Source organism: Panthera tigris, chromosome B4, assembly GCF_018350195.1.
Source record: "Panthera tigris isolate Pti1 chromosome B4, P.tigris_Pti1_mat1.1, whole genome shotgun sequence".
Classification (NCBI taxonomy): domain Eukaryota; kingdom Metazoa; phylum Chordata; class Mammalia; order Carnivora; family Felidae; genus Panthera; species Panthera tigris.
Window position 1 is genome coordinate 82141581 of NC_056666.1, and position 18437 is coordinate 82160017.

The 18437-nt window shown below is 45.4% G+C and overlaps 2 protein-coding genes across 5 annotated transcripts; one reads left to right on the forward strand and one right to left on the reverse strand.

Moving 5' to 3' along the window:
- Positions 1-641: 641 nt before the first annotated feature.
- LOC102969458 (major intrinsic protein of lens fiber) lies at positions 642-16396 on the reverse strand. Of its 3 annotated transcripts, none has more exons than XM_042992549.1 (5): positions 16351-16396; positions 4586-4705; positions 3913-4077; positions 3402-3482; positions 642-1573 (listed from the first exon to the last, which is right to left on the reverse strand). In XM_042992549.1, the coding sequence occupies exons 1-5, from the start codon at positions 16357-16359 to the stop codon at positions 1388-1390; spliced, it is 561 nt and encodes a 186-aa protein (XP_042848483.1). In that variant the 5' UTR covers positions 16360-16396; the 3' UTR covers positions 642-1387. The 3 variants fall into 3 exon arrangements, with proteins under 3 accessions (XP_042848483.1, XP_042848482.1, XP_007081570.1); XM_042992548.1 differs by lacking the exon at positions 16351-16396 and adding an exon at positions 15471-15545; XM_007081508.3 differs by lacking the exon at positions 16351-16396 and having other exon boundaries at positions 4586-4945.
- On the forward strand, positions 15613-18416 carry SPRYD4 (SPRY domain containing 4). Of its 2 annotated transcripts, none has more exons than XM_015537282.2 (3): positions 15613-15664; positions 16293-16613; positions 16936-18416. In XM_015537282.2, the coding sequence occupies exons 2-3, from the start codon at positions 16529-16531 to the stop codon at positions 17472-17474; spliced, it is 624 nt and encodes a 207-aa protein (XP_015392768.1). In that variant the 5' UTR covers positions 15613-15664; positions 16293-16528; the 3' UTR covers positions 17475-18416. The 2 variants fall into 2 exon arrangements, with proteins under 2 accessions (XP_015392768.1, XP_007081569.1); XM_007081507.3 differs by having other exon boundaries at positions 15650-15862.
- Positions 18417-18437: the final 21 nt, after the last annotated feature.

Here is an 18437-nt window from a genome sequence, read left to right on the forward strand (position 1 = left end):
AGAGAGATAGGCTTAAAGCTTGCGAAGCGTGCAGACGCCTAAAAGGAAGAGAACAACAGTAAATATACATTGGTAAGTTGAGAATCTCCTCTGGACTCTGCTGAGTGTATTTTGCCCATGCCAAAAGAAGAAGGGCTCAAACGAATAATTATCTCATGAAATATTAATCATTTGAATAGAACGAATCGATTTCTAGAATATGAAGAGAGAATTGCTGAAGATGAAAGGACACATGAGAAAAGTGAAAAGACGCACACACAAAAAAAGGAAAATAAAGACTATAAAACTAGGGGTAAAAGATACCATTTGAAGGGTGTTTTCAGTTGCTCTAACTAAATTAAGACTCTGAGGGTCAAAGACTCTTCCCTCCTACTGCCGCCCTCCCCCCCCCCCCCCCATGATTTGCTCCCCTGCCTCATGATTTGCTCCAGGCATCAGATTTCCTGTTTTGACTTTAGGGAACCCTTCTGTGGCTTAAGTACCTTCTGCCTGAAGGCCCTTTTGGGAATGTCTGGCAAAACAGCTAAACTAGTTAGTTTTTATAGATTCTAGGCTCACCCTACCCCTTGTTTAGGTTGGGAGCTCACTGGCCCAGGGCCTCCAAAGAGATCCATCATACCAGAATGAACACAAAACCCAGCCAGTGGATGTAGACAAGTTTATGTGGCTTTACAGAACAGTTCAAACCCCAGTGTTCACTTTTCTCAGAGCTACTTCCCCACCCAAGTCCTTGGGGCAAGCATCCCTGAGATAAGTAGACTACACTCTTCGATTAACTTCCCCAAAACTTTCTGGTACAATTGCAACCTGATCTGGGGCTAATAACGCCATTTCCTCTCTCCCTGCCTCCAGCCCCTTCCACCCAACCCTTGGAATGCCTTGTCTCCATCTGCCTCCTGTGAAGAGTACTCCCTGCTTCCTTGCTCCTGCAGAAACCTAGGGTCATAAACTTGACTTGGCAGCAAGGTAAAGGCCGAAGCTTAAAGGTCTTGGTTCCTGTGCTCACCACACTGGGTTGGGAGAGGAAGGTAAAGGATGACACCTTTTTTCCCTTCCCTACCTCTCCTGCTGTGCCCCAAAACTTAGACACAGCCACATTCACTCACATTCATACGCACAATCATGCACACACAGCGGCGAAGAGAGGTGGGATGGAGAGGAAGGGAAGTTTGCACAAACCAGCTCATGAATGCAACTTGAAAGATTTCACACGGCAAAAGGCAAAACACACACACACACACACACACACACACACACACACACACACATAAATTAAAAAATAAAGAAATACATGTCCCTCCCCCAGTCTCTTTCTTCATCCAGGGGCTGGCTCAGCCCCTCTGAATAAACCCAGAAGCTTCCTACTCCCTCTGGCCAACTGGAGCTTTCACAGGGCCTGGGTCTTCAGTTCAACAGGTTCCCCTGTGCCCTCTGGTTGTCCATTGGAGTCACTGGGCCTGGCACCCTTGAGAATAGACAGTCTCTCAGAAACACTCTTAAGCCGGGGGAAGAGGAGAAAGTCGTAGAGGAGACTGCCTAGTCCTCCTCCAATGATTGGGCCCACCCAGTATACCTGTAGGAAAAGGAGAGGAATAATCAGACTTGGGGAAGGGATCAAGAGCAAGTGGGATGCCTGGGTGGCTCAGTTGGTTAACTGTCTGACTTTGGCTCAGGTCATGATCTCACAGTTCGTGGGTTCGAGCCCCACATCAGGCTCTGTGCTGATAGCTAGGAGCCTGGAGTCTGCTTCAGATTCTGTGTTTCCCTCTCTCTCTGCCTCTCCCCCGCTCATGCTCTGTCTACCCTTTCTCTCAAAAATAAATAAACATTGAAAAAAAATTAAAAGAAAAAAATTAAACAACAACAACAAAAAAGAGCAAGGCTATTCTTTTTCCAACTCTATGGGTGGAAAACAGACATCTGCACTTGGCACATAAACTGGGAACTATTTAAGCAGAAATCAGTGTTTATTTGTTTGTTTTTAAATTCTAAACTGCTTCAGTGCCAGTACCTCAAAACTTACCATTTCTTTTCTGACTCACCAAATTACTCCTTTATCCCACATCTCAGCACATATAAATTCTATTTTTTATCAATTTGCACTAGTTTATATATTGCTTTGAAAAATTTTTTACTCGTGGTAAAACACATAAAATGTATCATCTTAATCATTTCTTTTTTTTTAAGTTTATTTATTTATTTTGAGAGAGAAAGACTGACAGAGCACAAGCAGTGTGAGGGGCAGAGGGAGAGAGAGAATCCCAAGCAGGCTCCACACTGTTAGCACAGAGCCCGATGCAGGGCTTCCACTCCTGAACCGTGAGATCATGACATGAGTCGAAACCAAGAGTCAGATGCTTAACCAACTGAGCCACCCAGGTGCCCCTCATCTTAACCATTTTTAAGTGTACAGTTCAGTAGTGTTACGTATATTCACAATGTTGTACAACAAATCTCCAGAACTTGTTCATCTAGCAAACCTGAAACTCTATACACATTAAATAACAGCTCCCCATTGCTCCCTCTTCCCAACCCCTGTCAACTATTGTTTTGCTTTGTTTCAATGAATTTGACTACGCTAGATACTTCACATAAGCGGAATTATACAGTGACTGGTGTATTTCATGTAGCACAACGTCCTCAAGGTTTATCCAGGTTGTAGCATGAGTAAGACTTTGCTTTTTTTAAAGCTGTATATTATTCCAGTGTATGTACATATTGCATTTTGTTTATCCATTCATTTACGAGGGTCACTGGGTTGCTTCCACCTTTTGGCTATTATGAATAATGATGCCATGAAAACAAGGGTACAGCTTTTAATTTTTTAAAAATTATTTCTGTATGTTTGTCTGGCATTTGGCCAAACAACAGAAACATAACCAATTTTTATTGAGGACTTATTCCATGCCAGATTTTGTGCTAAATGTTTCACACATATAACTTTCATACTTATTTTTCATAACACCTCATTTTATGCTAAGGAAACCGGGGTGCAGAATGACTGAACCATTTGCCATGGTCACACACAAGGCCAATAATGTGCCAGAACTGGAATGAGGCCCAGGCCTATCTCTACTTACACATATCCTGAGCTCTGAGAGTAGAAGTTTCTGACTTCCTGTTTAGTTGTCTGTCCTCACAGTGCTAGGTTTAGAATCCCGTGGATACTTAGTAAAAATCCCTTGACCAACCAGTGAAGGAACAATATGAACAAGAACCTCTCTTTCTAGCAAAATAATGAATCCTGCTCCCATAGGCATGCCAAACTGTGACAGCCCCTTTAGCTGAGTGCTGGTAAAGCAGTTAACACATCCAGATGAAAGGTAGGAGCCGAACATGGAACCTGCAGCCCACACCCATCCAGGAGGGCTTCAGGATCTTGTCCCTCTCCCCTTACTTACCCAGTGGTTGGTGAAGTTTCTGGTGAGAATGGCAGGAGCAAAGGAGCGGGCAGGGTTCATGCCTGCACCAGTATAATACATCTGCAAAAGACACAGTCATAATTGAGACACTTTCCCCTACTCCACCCCAGCTTCTCTCCCCGCAACCCACATGTCCTTGAGGGCTGGCACCTTGCCTCCAGCCAGCAGCAAGTAGGGAAGGACAGGCTTCATGGGGGTTCCACAATGGAATGAAGGCACTGATGCCTCATCGGGGACAGACGATAGATCCATAGGCAAAGCCCACATCTCCCCATGATGCGTACATTTCTACTTTGGGGGCAAGAATGACCAGATGTAGTGGTCACAAAAGAGGAATAGAACAATGTTGATTCCTCTGTGCTGACTGATAGAGTCAGGTGGATTATGTTCATGTTTGACAGTGAGGTGGGCAGAAAGAAATTTAAAAGTTAGGAAAGGTTTAGGGGCCCTGGAATCCTTAAACAAGAAGTTGATTCTTTCTCCTGCTTACCCCAAAGAGATGACCCAGGGTGAGGGAGAAGCCAACAGCCAGGGCCACAGATCCCAGGCGGCCATTCCGCCTCTCGTCGTATGTGGCAAAGATGCAGAGCACAAACTGGAGTGTCAGGAAGATCTCCACCGTGGTGGCCTGGCCCACACTTACCCCAGGGTGCAACTGGGCAAAGGAAGAAGAAAGGAGGCAGCTCATTAGGGTTACCACAATGTCACCTCCTCAAGGCTTCCCGTACAGGAACCCCCTTATGGCATCAGTTGACTGGAGAGGAAGGATAATACAACCACCTTCACAGTAATTGTTTCTGTATTCTTCACAGTATTTGTTTCTTATTTTTTCCTAATACTCCTTCATGGTGGAAATAACTATGCCCATTTATACAGATAAGGAAACTGATGCCCCATAAGGTAAAATAAGTTTCCTTAAGAACCTGCAAGGAGTTGGAAGAAAAGTTGAGATCAGAACTCAGGTTTCTTGAGACAGTCCAGGGCTTTTTGCCTTCCTTACTCCTTCCTTAGTCCTGCAAACTACCTTTGAAACACACACACACACACACACACACACACACACACACACACAAATGTCCCAGCCCCCTGAGGATCCAATCGGCCACCACCAGGCAGGGAATCAGGGTACCAGGTTCCTCCAGCCCCACTTAGCTGACCATTACCGTATTAAGTGCTAGGTTTCCTCGAACGGCAGGCGGAGTAACACTATACAGCACGGCGGCTCCAGCCACAGCTCCCAGGAGTTGGGCTGCCATATAGCAGAAGGCACGGAGCAGCGACATCTGGGAACCCACAAGAAAGGCAAAAGTGACTGCAGGATTGACATGGGCTCCACTGATGTGGCCCACAGCCTGCACCAGCGTAGCCAGGGCCAGGCCAAAGGCCAGAGCCACCTGCAGAACATGCAGGGGTCCAGGGGTCCAACGCAGTGAAGCCCCTAGTCCAAAAAAGACATAGAAGAGGGTGGCAAAGAACTCAGCAAATATGGACCTCCAGAAGGAGGCTGACCGCAGTTCCCACATGGCAGGGGGGATGGGCACAATGCCTGGGTCCCTGATGCCCCCCTGGCCTGATCTGGGTGGACAGTCCCCTTTATAGAGGACTCTTAATCCCTGGGAGGGGCAGGCTGAAGTGGCTGGTCCAGCCTCTTAACCCCTTCACAGCTGTGGAGGGCTGGGCCCACACTTACGCATCTGTTAAAGCTGTTGGATTTTCCCTCCCTCTTCCACTGGGAGATGAGCAGAGCCATAGGTGTTAGGGTGGGGGTAGTGTCAGGGCTGGAGAGGCTCTGAGAGGAAGGGACCAAGAATAGGGGGACTATAAAAGTCTGTCCTTCCCTTTGTGTCAAAGTTGGAGTTCATGGTCCTGACTGTCATCTGTATTAGAACATTCCTCAATTCTGCTTGGAAGGTCAGTCAGACTGAGTTCACTTCATGGGGTATAAGACTGTGCTCCTGAGGACCTTCAGTCTCCTCTGAGTCGGGCAGGGGTAAGGGTGGGGGTGGGGGTCAGGAGTGGGGTCCAGCAGGGAAGTTGGATAACTGAAGAGAATTCTTTAGTTCTCTGGGATTAGAGGGCCTTTGCCCATTGGTTGGTTTGGTCTGGAATCTGTGGACCCTGCAGCTCTGGGACAGAATAGTTCTGCTGTGTCTGGTTTTCTCGAAGCCCAGGTTCCCCACCCCCAACCCATGCCAGCACCTTCCTTTCCAAACCCTCAGCCTGGCCTTTTAAACCACAAAGACAGTTAGGAGGAAGAAGCTATCTTCCATGGATAGGCTGGGGGTGTGGGCCTGAGGAGGGGGAAAAGGGTTAGTAGTTAAATTTCAGAATCAGCTTATACTTCATCTTTCCTAACTTACAAGGTCCTGGCAAGAAGTACTAAAAAGAAAGAAACAGAGTCATGACTATGAACAAGTGGGAGGGTCTAATGCCTCCTAATATGGTCGTAATCAGGACATTAGGGTCTTAAATCTTAATCCCTAGGGAAAAATCTGAGGATGGGGGTGTCTGGAGAGAGAAAAGGATAAAATGGGAAAGGAGAGCATGGGGAACGAGGTTCAGTTGTGCTCAAGTTTGGTGATGAACTTGGGACCTAGAGATGAGTGCTGGGAGATGGTAGAGAAGGCACAATGGGACATACTGGTAGGCTCCAGCATCTCTATACTGTGGCAAGTCATATAGGCCACAAACTTTTCCCATGAAGCCCCAGAAGAGAGCAAAAATTTGAAGGAGAGGTCTGCAGTATTGGTCACTAGCATTGGTCCCATCCAGTACACTTGTGAGGAGAGAGGAGGAACACAGATAATGGCCTATGCTCGTCTCTTCCTCCAATATCTAGCTTGGGGATAAATAGGAACAGTTACAGCAAAGGCAGAGAGTGCATCTAACCCACCCATATGTAGGAAGAGTTGCTGAGAACAGGTCAGAGGAGACTGAAGCTCCCAAATTCATGGAAGAAGAACAATCCATTAGAGATCTATGGAGTCTCTTGTGTTCTAGAAGCCCCACCAATCTCCTCACTTCAGGCCCTGTAACCCTTGTTGCACTTGACTCAGAGATGCTCCCAGTTCCCAGTCACCTCTGTTAGTGAATATGCAGTGTTCACACTGCTTCTGGGAAAGGACCCCTGGACAGGACAGAAGGTAGTCCTTTAACCATCATGGTGTTAAGAGCAGAGAATTTGGCAATAGATACTTTGGTTCAGATGTGGATGGGAATACAAAGTGACAGAACTAGTTATGACTCCTGGTGGGGGTGTAAATTAGAATAATCACTCAGGAACACAGTATAACACCATCTTATAAGGATGAACAAACAAGGGCGCCCGGGTGGCTCAGTCAATTAAGCATCCAACTTTGGTTGAGGTCATGATCTCACAGTTGGTGAGTTTGAGTCCCACATTGGGCTCTCTGCTGTCAGTGTGGAGCCTGCTTCAGATCCTCTGTCTCCCTCTCTCTGCCTCTCCCCTGTGCACATGCTCTCTCTCTCTCTCTCTCTCTCTCTCGAAAATAAATAAACATTAAAAAAAGATGAATAAACATACTTTCTGACCCAGGAATTTCGCTTCTCATGTATATACCCAAGAGGAACTTTTCTATACCTGCACCAGCAGACATGTACAAGAATACTGAGAGCAGCACTATTCACAATAGCAAAAAAAACTTAAAGCAACCCAAATACCCATCAATGGGAGAATGGATGTATAGACAGTGACCTCTCTCTCTCTCTCTCTCTCTCTCTCTCTCTCCCTTTAGGTATATATATATACACACATATATTTCACACAATGGAAAATTATTCAGCAGTCAAAATGAGTGAACTATTGCAGTGATACTCAATAATAGGGATGTATTTTAGCAATACAATATCAAGTAAAAAAAAAAAGTCCCTGATGATTATACATGGCATAACCTTTTTGTAAAGTTAAAAAAAATCGGGGCACCTGTCTGGCTCAGTTGGTAGAGCATGCAACCCTAGATCTTGGGGTTGTGCATTTGGGCCCCACATTGGATTGCAGAGATTACTTAAAAAAAACTTAGGAGGGGCACCTGGGTGGCTCAGTTGGTTGGGTGACCGACTTCAGCTCAGGTCATGATGTCACAGTTCTTGAGTTCGAGCCCCATGTCAGGCTCTGTGCTAACAGCTAAAGGCCTGGAACCTGCTTCAGATTCTGTGTCTTCCTCTCTTTCTCTACCCCTTCCCTGCTCATGCTCTGTGTCTCTCTGTCTCTCAATAATAAATACACGTTAAAAAAAATAAAGAAAACAAAAAACAAAACAAAACAAAACAAAAAAACTTAGGATCTGGGGCGCCTGGGTGGCTCAGTTGGTTAAGCGGCCGACTTCAGCTCAGGTCACGATCTCGCAGTCCGTGAGTTCGAGCCCCGCGTCGGGCTCTGTGCTGACTGCTCAGAGCCTGGAGCCTGTTTCAGATTCTGTGTCTCCCTCTCTCTCTGACCCTCCCCTGTTCATGCTCTGTCTCTCTCTGTCTCAAAAATAAATAAACGTTAAAAAAAAATTAAAAAAAAAATTAGGGATGCCTGGGTGGCTCAGTCAGTTAAGTGTGTGACTCTTGATCTCAGCTCAGGTCTTGATCTCAGGGTTGTAAGTTCAAGCCCTGCATTGGGCTCCACACTGGGTATGAAGCTTACTTTAAAAAAAAAAAAAAAAAAAAAAAAAAAAAAAAATATATATATATATATATATATATATATATATAAAGTTCAGGGGTACCTGGGTGGCTCAGTCGGTTGAGTGTCTGACTCTTGATTTCAGCTCAAGTCATGATCCCAGGATCATTGGATCAAGCCCTACATTGGGCTCCACATTCAGTGTGGAGATATTCTCCTCTCTCTCTCTCCCCCTCCCTCCCTCTGCCCTGCTTCCCCATTCATGCTCTCTCTCTCTAAAATAAAATTAAATTAAAAATTAAATTAAAAAAAGGAATAACATTTAAAAAAAAAATGGGGCGCCTGGGTGGCTCAGCCAGTTAAGTGTCCGACTTCAGCTCAGGTCATAATCTCATGGTTCATGGGTTTGAGCCCCACATTGGACTCTGTGCTGACAGCTCAGAGCCTAGAGCCTGCTTCAGATTCTGTGTCCCCCTCTCTGCTCCTCACCTGCTCACACTCTGTTTCTCTCTCAGAAAGAAAGAAAGAAAGAAAGAAAGAAAGAAAGAAGGAAAGAAAGAAAGAAAGAAAGAAAGAAAGAAAGAAAGAAAGAAAAAGTAAAGTTAAAAAAATCTAAAATAAAAATATGCTTTCAGAACACATATAGATGAAATGAAACTACTACAAAAAACCCCACAAAGAATGATGAACACAGGCTTCAGGATGGTGTTTACTTCAAGTGTGTGGGAGGAGGGGATGAACTGGAATATTTACATACATACATGTAGATTTCTGTGATTTCAAAAAGGTTCCAGTTTTTCTGTTACATGGTTGGTTAGTAATGGTGCTTAATTGGAGTGCCTGGCTGGCTTAGTCAGTGGAACATGAGGTTCCTGATCTTGAGGTCATGAGTTCAAGCCCCACATTGGACATAGAAATTACTTAAAAAAATAATGGTGCTTAGTTTATTATTTAAAAACAAACAAACAAACTGAGGTATTCACCTTCCAATGCCCCTTCTCGGTAAAAGGAGCTTTCCTACTACTCTTCCTTTCTTATACTCTAATAAACTTTGGCCTGTTGCTTAAAAAAAAAAAAAAAAAAAAATTACGGGGAGGCAAATATAAGCCAATGAGGAGGGGATGTAATAAACAAAGGAATATTGCATGCACTTGAAATCCATAACAAACAACAGCAATAACAAACATCCTGGCTAAAGTTATCCCCATTAAATATAAATTCCAAGAGGGCAGGGATGCGTCTGAATTGTTCACCACTACAAACCCCATGCTTGACACACAGGAGACAGTAAATAAATCTTTGTTGAATAAATTAATGTAAGCTCTCCGAGCCTCAGTTTCCTCTGGATCAAATAACATAACATAGGTAAAGTCTTAATATGCTGCCTGGTACAGAATAAAGCACTTAATAAATGGAGACATTTGATGAGGGTTTTATTAACAGCAAGAACTTATCCCTAACCACCAACCCTACAGCCTCTTATAATAAAGAACAGAAGGGCAAAGTGCAGTTAATTTGGTGCACTTATAGACAGCAAATACAATGGTTAGATTTCCTTTTTGAAGCTATCAACTTCTTTCTTTCTTTCCTTCTCCTTCTTTCCCTCTCTATCTCTGCCCAACGTGGAGCTCAAACTCATGACCCCAAGAACAAGAGTCACATGCTCCACTAACTGAGTCAGATAGGTGCCCCAACTTCTACTCTTTATTCCTCATCAGATATTGATAAGAATCTCATGGAGAACTGAACCCTGGTCCATTTCCTTTCATATTGGCCACTTAGCTGAATGCCAAGCTTTCAAATTCAATATGAGCTGTCAAAAACTCATTCGAGTTTTTGCATAGATTTACATATAACTAGAATACCTATTGTTTTCTATTAACCTATCTTTAAAAACAAAACAAAACAAACAAAACAAAAACAAAAAACCCCAGCTGTGTCTCCCTTGAGGAGTGGAATCCAGCCTTCCCTACGCTCCTGCTTGGTATGGGCTGGGTTCTTACCAATACCAGTGCTCCAGCAGTCACTGAGAATCCCACTGCCAGACTGCCTGGCCCACCGGCTTCCAATCACTGCTGGTGAGCCACAGCACACATGGTGAGTACCTGCTGGATAGTGGAGAAAAACTCCAAGCTCAGACCCTGGCCTATGACCCTTCCCGCTCATAGATGAGACCAGAGATGCTAGGACCAGGGTGAGAGAACACAAACATCTCCCCATCTGCTCCCCCCAGGCCCTACCATCTATCCACCAAGGAAGCTTTAAGCAAAGGATCTGCAGCAAGTCACCGAAATTCTTGAGTTGCTTGAGCCTAACTCACTGACCTATTTGCATCATACTGAAGGTGGCTAAATGAGAGGATGCACAGAGCAGGGGTGCCCCCTCTTTTTTTCATTCCTTAAAGTCTTATCAGCCATCCACCCTTATTACCTACCTAGTGTCACCCTATTCAGGAAGGTGGAGACTGCTGCTTACCTGGATGGCTAGCTGGGCTATAGCCACCTGGGGCAGTGCTAACTAGAAAAGGACAGATGTCAACATGGCTGCTGTGCTCTGGGACAGGACATAGGACAACCCCCTAGAGGGGGCAAGCCAATTGGTACAGAGCAGTACCAGAGTGAGGGCAGGATTTGGGTGTGGGCCCACATCAAAAATCTGTGCCATGCTCACCACCACCAGTTCTTCAGGCAAGGTTGAGGGACTGTGCCTAGCACAGAGCTACCACTGGGGCATGAGGCCCTAAGAACAGCCCCTACAAAGACCAGGATGCCCAGGCCTTCAGCCAGCACATCTCTCCCAAACCGTTGGCTCTATAGGTCTTGGGGGTACGTAGGGGAGGGAAGGAAAGATCAGGCTGGCTGTCTGCTCCACTCTTCTCCCCACTGGTCTCTCATATCTCTCCTTCTCCACCTCTCTCTGTCCCCCACCCCCTCAAAAAACTCTCCCAACCAGGCCTCCGCCACTTCATCCTGCACTGCCCCTCCCCCAGCACCTGTTGTGCAAGGAAGGAAGTACTAAAAGACAGAATAAGGGAGTGGTCAGAAAACAGACCCCCACTGGCTTAGACTAGAATTTAACAACAGAGAAGAGGAAAGTTCTGTTTCCTCAGAAGGTTCTCAGAAGGAAGGAGTCTATGGAAAAAGATGGTGGTTTCTCCTCTCTGCAGGAATCTTATCTCCTAGATCATAATTTTGCCAGTCAGGCTCAGAGTCTCTGTTTGGTGTCCTGCTCCAGTTTGGAGACTGCTTTTCTAGGTCTAAGTGAGTGGAGTTGGGATGAGGAGCAAGTGTTTCAGGTGCTTTTTCTGGAGGAGGAGGCAGCCAGAGAGGTGAGAGCTCTACTCTTGTGATTAGAGAACATCTCATGTCCTCCCTTCAGCCAATAGAGAGGAACCTCATCCCTCAACCTGCTACCCCTACCTAGTCAGTGGTCTCCATAAGGGAGCCTTAGACTTTTATACTCACACCTAAGCATCCACTATCCCCAGCCTTAGCCCTTCTCTCTCCTATACTAAGCTCTTTCTTCCTTTTTAGCCCTCTGACCCAAACTCACCCAGGGAGGAGCAAGAGCTTATAATGGCTTCTGTCCACCAGAGGTGCTTACAGTGAAGGTAGAGACTCATCCTTCCACTTCCTAATCATCTTTATAAACCTGGGTTTCGGGAGCCAGAGAGGTAAAGAGGAAAGCTAAAGTGAGGATCTGGAAGACAATAAGAATTCCAGGGAAGGCAAGGTAAGAATATTTCCATTCCTCACCAGAAACAGAGCAAGCCAACAAGAAAGTATCAAGGCTGAATTGGCAATCAGGCCATTGGAATCTGCAAAAGAAAGTTCCTTTGAGGAAAACTGCCTGGGAGTGGAGGGGATTCCTGGAGTCTAACACTCTTGGGATCACCCAGGACAGACCCTAATTTGTCTTTGTCTTCTTTTCTGGTTAGCTTGTTCGCTTTTTGTGTTATCACTCTACTTCATTCTTGTATTTGGGGCTCTTTTCAGGGGTTGCCAGAATTTTTAATTCTAGATTCTCTGACTTCTCTCTTCTGGCCTTAAATAAGCATACACAATTTTTGAATTTTTTTCCTACTAAGAACTATGAAAGTGGAGAAATAGGATTTGTAAAATAACAAACTTGGAGTAATTACAAAGTTTTTTGTAACTTGTAGTAGTGATCATCTTAGAGTCTCAAATATCTCTACAGTAGACTGAATTATCTCTGGATTACTAACAATCAGCCTTCCAACCTCTTTATATTCCTGGGGCTAGGGATCCTAAGTTCACTATACCCTCTTCCATAAAGAAGGCTCCATTTCTCAGTCTCCTAGAGGTGCCATAAGAAGTATAATCCATAATATTAGGTAGTGAGTGCATCTATAAATCTCAGAGAATCTGCAGGCAGAGCTGTTTGTCTTGTTTCATTTCTCCACAGGGGTTTCATGTAATTACCATACCCACCTCTGAGGTTATCCAGGACCAGTTTACTACCTCTCTGAAGTTGCTCCCTGGCCAGTCCATATCATCATGACCTAAAGAATAACCTAGGTCTGAGTTTCATAAAAATATCTAACCTGCTGGGGCACCTGGGTGGCTCGGTCAGTTAAGCATCTGACTCTTGGTTTCAGCTCAGGTCATGATCTGTTTGTGAGTTTAAGCCCCACGCTGGGCTCCATGCTGACAGTGCAGAGCCTGCTTGGGATTCTCTCTCTCCGCCCCTCCCCCACTTGCTCTGTCTCTCTCTCTCAAAAATAAATAAATAAACTTAAAAAAATATATATCTAACCTGCTGACCTAACAGGATTGTATCAGGATCAAATGAGATATACCCTGGCAATATACACATTAAGTTAGCTGCCTTAAAATGTAAATGAACTGATTCATGAATTAATCAGATATATACATAATTTATGATTATCAAGTATTGAACATCCTCTCTGGCAATTACAATGTGGGTGAATCGAGATATGGTCCTGAGGGGTTGGGTGAACTTCCATCTCTCCATCTACCATGTGGAATCTCTATCCCAGCCCCATATTCAGAATGCCAATTCAGCATGTAACCCAGCTCCATTGTGTGGACAGTTTCATAGGACAAAGGCCCCAGCATAGCACACGCCAGCCTAGCAGCCCCTTTGGCTAGCTCCTGAGGGCCCCCCTTCTCTCTCTTTCTCTGGTTATGCTTTGCTGACTGCTGACTCCTGGCAAAGTCCAGAACAATCACCAAGCTCTGTGCATCATCCCTCTCCCATCCATAGTTAAGGGCTCCAATTAGCACTTGGATCAGGTGAGAGCTCCCACATATTAGAAATGGGCTAATTCAAGAAACAGAATGAAAATAGACTGAAACATCCTGTACTTGGCTCCTTCTCCCCTTCTTTTCCTAGGGAGTCAGATACAACTCTAAGCCAGGGAGACCAGTGCTCACTATGGTTAGGTTCTGTTCTAAGTACTTAATAGTATATGTGTTATCTCACGTACTGGTTTTCCCTAGGACTGCACAGTTTATTCCCTACTTATTCTATTGACATCCTATCCTTGGATGACTTCACCTATGTCTGCTCTCCCTCAAAAATTATTTTTTTAATTAAAAAAATTTTTTTTCAAAGTTTATTTATTTTGAGAGAGAGAGAGAGAGAGAGAGAGAGAGAAAGAGAGAGAGAATGCCCACAAGCTGGGGAGGGGCAGAGAGAAGGAGAGAACAGAATCCCAAGCAGGCTCCGCATCATCCATGCAGAGCCTGATGCAGGGCTTGAACTCATGACCTAGCCGAAATCAAGAGCTGGATGCTTAACTAACTGTGCTACCCAGGCACCCCTCTCCCTCAAAATTTATATCTGTATATTTACAGAAAATTTTCACCTGCGTGTCCTATGGACACCTCAAATACAGCCTGTCTGAAACAGAATGGATTATCTTCCCCCCATTCAAACATGCTTTTCTTCTGTATCCAATCATTAAATCAGAAACCTATGAATCAGCTTTGATTCCTTCCCCTATCCTCCCATTTTCACCTAACCAGTCACCACCAGAACTCTACCAATTCTATCTTTTAGATGACTTTTTTTTTTTTAATGTTTATTTACTTTTGAGACAGAGAGAGACAGAGCATGAACGGGGGAGGGTCAGAGAGAGAGGGAGACACAGAATCTGAAGCAGGCTCCAGGCTCTGAGCTGTCAGCACAGAGCCCGATGCGGGGCTCGAACTCACTGACCGTGAGATCATGACCTGAGCCGAAGTCGGACGCTTAACCGACTGAGCCACCCAGGTGCCCCGCTATCTTTTAGGTGACTTAACCCACACCATGTCCCACCTGAGAACTCTATATCCTGTTTGACCCTGTTTCTGGTCTCATCCCCTCTCCAATTCATTCTCTATGTTGCTGTCAGCTTTATCTTTATAAAAACACCTGTAATTTGTCATTTCCCTGGGTCCCTTCAACAGCTCCTGAACATCTGAAGGACATTACTATGGGGAGCCTGGGTAGCTCAGTCAGTTAAGTATTTGAGGTTAAGCGTCTGACTCTTAATTCTGGCTCAGGTCATGATCTTACAGTTCCTGAGATCAAGCCCTGAGTCAGGCTCTGCACTGCCAGTGCAGTTGGAATTGCAGTTGGGATTCTTTCTCTCCCTTTCTCTCAAAATAAATAAATAAACATCAAATTAAAATACATTACTATAAATACAGGACTCCTCATCATTTACCCTCAACTTTCCCAACTGTTCTCCATATCTCTGCAGCATGAGGCCCTGGCAATTTTGTGCTTCTTGTGGCTTCTCACATACTTCATTCTGTTTCATTACCCAGTGCTTTAGCAGAAGCTGTTCCCTATACCTTGAATGTCTTTTCCCCTTTCATATGTCAAGTGAAACCCTATCATTTCTTAATTATTATGCATGGAAACGTTAAGAATTAATTACTTGTACATTAGCAACGAGGTAGGTAAATCATCTCAATGATGAAGGTGAGTTTTTATCACATAGATGGTCAGTCTGTGAAAGTAAAATAATACAACACATGACAGGCAAGAAGCTATTTCCTCAGCAGGGAATAAAGTAACAGAGGTGTATCTAAGTGACAGTGTGAGAAATCTGCAATGATTGCTTCAGCTCTTACACCTAGGATGGAAACAAAGGAGAAAAGCTACAGAAACAGAACTCAGGAACTTTCTTCTCATTACCCCCAAAATACAAAGTACTGAGAGAGCAGGACTTTTCAGAAGGAATGCTCTCCTCCATGCCTTCGCTCCTAGGCTTAGGAGGAATATAAACCGCTCTTCTCAGACACCTTAGGCAGGATGTGTGAAGGCTGGACCAGGCTGACCCCTGGTGGAGAGAATGAACCAGTCATTGCACTCCAAGAATGTGATCGCAACACTTTCTCCCTTTATCCTCGTTCATTTACTAATTCAAAAACAACAGTACTTACCCTGTGTTTAGGGTAAAACCGAGGCCTTAGGTCACAGAGAACAAAGGGCTTAATCGCCATTCCTAAGAATTCTTAAGAAACCATTCTTAATTCCCATTCTTAAGAATCTAATGGGTGAGATAAGTAGCTGCCCCTTTAAATGTTCCCTTCTCGGCAGCCCTAGGGAGAGTGGGAGTCGTTAGGCGGCTAATGCAGTAAGTAGTCCAGGGGAGAAATGTGATGGGGATTGAACGACCATCAGATATATGAGGGAGACAAAGAAATCCAAGGGCTTCCAGGTTTCTGGCTTGGGCAACTGGTTGGTTATGGGTTGCAGTTCACAGGGTCAGGGAACCTACGCGGACTGGGTCAGGGAACCTACGCGGAGGAGGAATGGTGTGTAAGAAGACAAAGTAAGTTTTAGACACGTTAAGTTTGAGGTCACGGGAGGGATGGGAGTGGGCTACATCCAGGTAGAAATCTCTAATAGGTTGTTGGATATACAAATGGGATATACAAATCAGGAAAGAAATACGGGGTAGGGATTTAAAGTCCTTCTCCAGTAACTCTGAACATATAAAAACCAACGTTTACAGTATTTACACATTATTATAAAACAGCCTGCTACTTAACCTAGTGGTTATTTGTCAAGTTGTATTCTAGGTTATGCTCTCGTTTAATTTTTGTCAAGGTCTAAAGGGTTATTTTTTACAAATGAGAACACTTAAGGATCAGATTAAGTGATTTGCCCAAGGTCACATAGAGGAGCTAGGTTTGAATCCGATTACTATTTAATTCTAAAATCTATACTTTTTGACGTCTTGCTACACCGTCTTTCTAAAGGTCCTACTTGGTAAAAACGTGAGCAGCACTGCCGGGAAAAAACCGAAATAAACCGTACCAAGCGCATGCGGACCAAGAATACATTTCACTAAGATGGCGGCTCCCCTGCTGGACGCAGGCTCCCTTACGTCATCACACTGCGCGGCCGCCTTTCGCGCACCACGTCGGAAAGTAGCAGGCGGGCAGATGGCCCGGTCCCAGGCCAGAGGGCGTGCCCTATTCATCCCTGGCGCAAGATGGCGCTGCCTTTTGCACGTTCCCTGTTCTTGTGCCGCTGGGGAGCTAAACGATTGGGGGTAGCCGTCGCGGAAGCCCGCAGAGGTAGGATTATCTCTTTTACTCTCTTTTATCTCCAAAATGGTTTCCGTTATTCCCGAGAGTCCCCTTGGGTCATTTACCCTCCCTGATCTGCTTTCGTCTTGAGAGTCCAAACCCGGGACACAATCTGGCTTTTTTTTTTTTTTTTTTTATTCCGAGGCTTTTCCAGCCTGAAAGCCCATATTGAAGCGCCTCACTCTTGCCCGCGTGACATTTTTTCTGTTTCCTCGTGAGCGCATGACTGTTTCAGATCGTAATACGTATATATCACTAGATCTAGGGGTTTAGCCCTCGTCATCATCTAATCTCTTTGCTCTGCTCACAGGCATCAGTTTCAAACTGGAAGAAAAAACCGCCCACAGCAGCCTGGCGCTCTTCAGAGGTGACACAGGTGTCAAGTATGGCATAGTAGGATTGGAGCCCACCAAGTTGGCCCTGAATGTGGAGCGCTTCCGGGAATGGGCCGTAGTGCTGGCAGACACAGCAGTCACCAGTGGCAGGCACTACTGGGAAGTGACAGTGAAGCGCTCCCACCAATTCCGAATAGGAGTGGCAGATGTGGATATGTCCCGGGATAGCTGCATTGGTGTTGACGATCGTTCCTGGGTGTTCACGTATGCCCAGCGCAAGTGGCACACCATGTTGGCCAACGAAAAAGCCCCTATTGAGGGCATGGGGCAGCCAGAGAAGGTGGGGCTGTTGCTGGAGTATGAGGCCCAAAAGCTGAGCCTGGTGGATGTGAGCAGGGTCGCTGTGGTCCACACGCTACAGACAGATTTCCGAGGTCCAGTGGTACCTGCCTTTGCCCTATGGGATGGAGAGCTGCTGACCCACTCAGGGCTTGAAGTGCCTAAAGGCCTCTAGTATGTGTTTCATTGGAGTGCCCAATCATGCTCTTCCTTGGGTAGCCTCCTGGTGAAACTGTCTGAAGCCTTTTAATTTTGCCGCTAAGCAACCTCCAACTCCCGCAATTCAGTGTTAGGCCCTCTGTGCAATATCTTAGTCTTTTTCCTTTCCCCTACCCTGTGAAAACTAGGCACACAGCCACCCTCTCCCCTCCCCCAATCTACTGCCAGTTTCCTAGGCTACCCTGAGTGTACTTAATGTGACTGGCTTTCTTCGGTCCCTCTGCCTCCCTGTGCCCAGACCTCAGACTGCATTCAGTCCTGGGGTCTTCGCTTTCAACTTTGAATTTATTCATCACTGTGATACCTCTGCCTCCCTTTGCCCCCATGTGATTCCCCCCTTCCCCCACCTTGGGGCTCTACAGAATCTCTCCAGAGTAAATCCTTTCTACCTCTGGCTGGAGGAGTGGTACAATGACTTGGCCCTTTCCCTGTAGCACATACAGAGTCGACTCTGGCTCCCCAGGAAGTTCTTTACTGTCTCTGAATGAAACAGAGCCCTTCTTTCCTAGTACCTCAGTGCCAGACTCTCAGCCCCACACTGCTGCAGCTATCACCACCCAGAGTCCATCTGCCTTAATCTGCACATCCCTGACATCTGGTCAATCCATTATAATCATTGGGCCAGTTACAACCATGATCAAAGGAGACAAGATACTTGTGCCACAGTTGGAACTTCCAGAGGGAGGTGGGAGGCCTGAGGTCTTGCACAATCCCTTTTTGAGCCTGCTCAGACCCATGCCCTCACTATCACCACCCACTCTCCCCTCCACCCCCTCCAGCAGTTGCTGTATCCTAGCAACTCTAGGATACAGTTAACCTAGAGTAGTATTTAGGGTCGACGAAAACGTGGTGGGATGAGTATGTACGTGAAATATGTATTGTTTGGGCTCTGTCTGACCTTGTGGTTCCCTCTTATTCT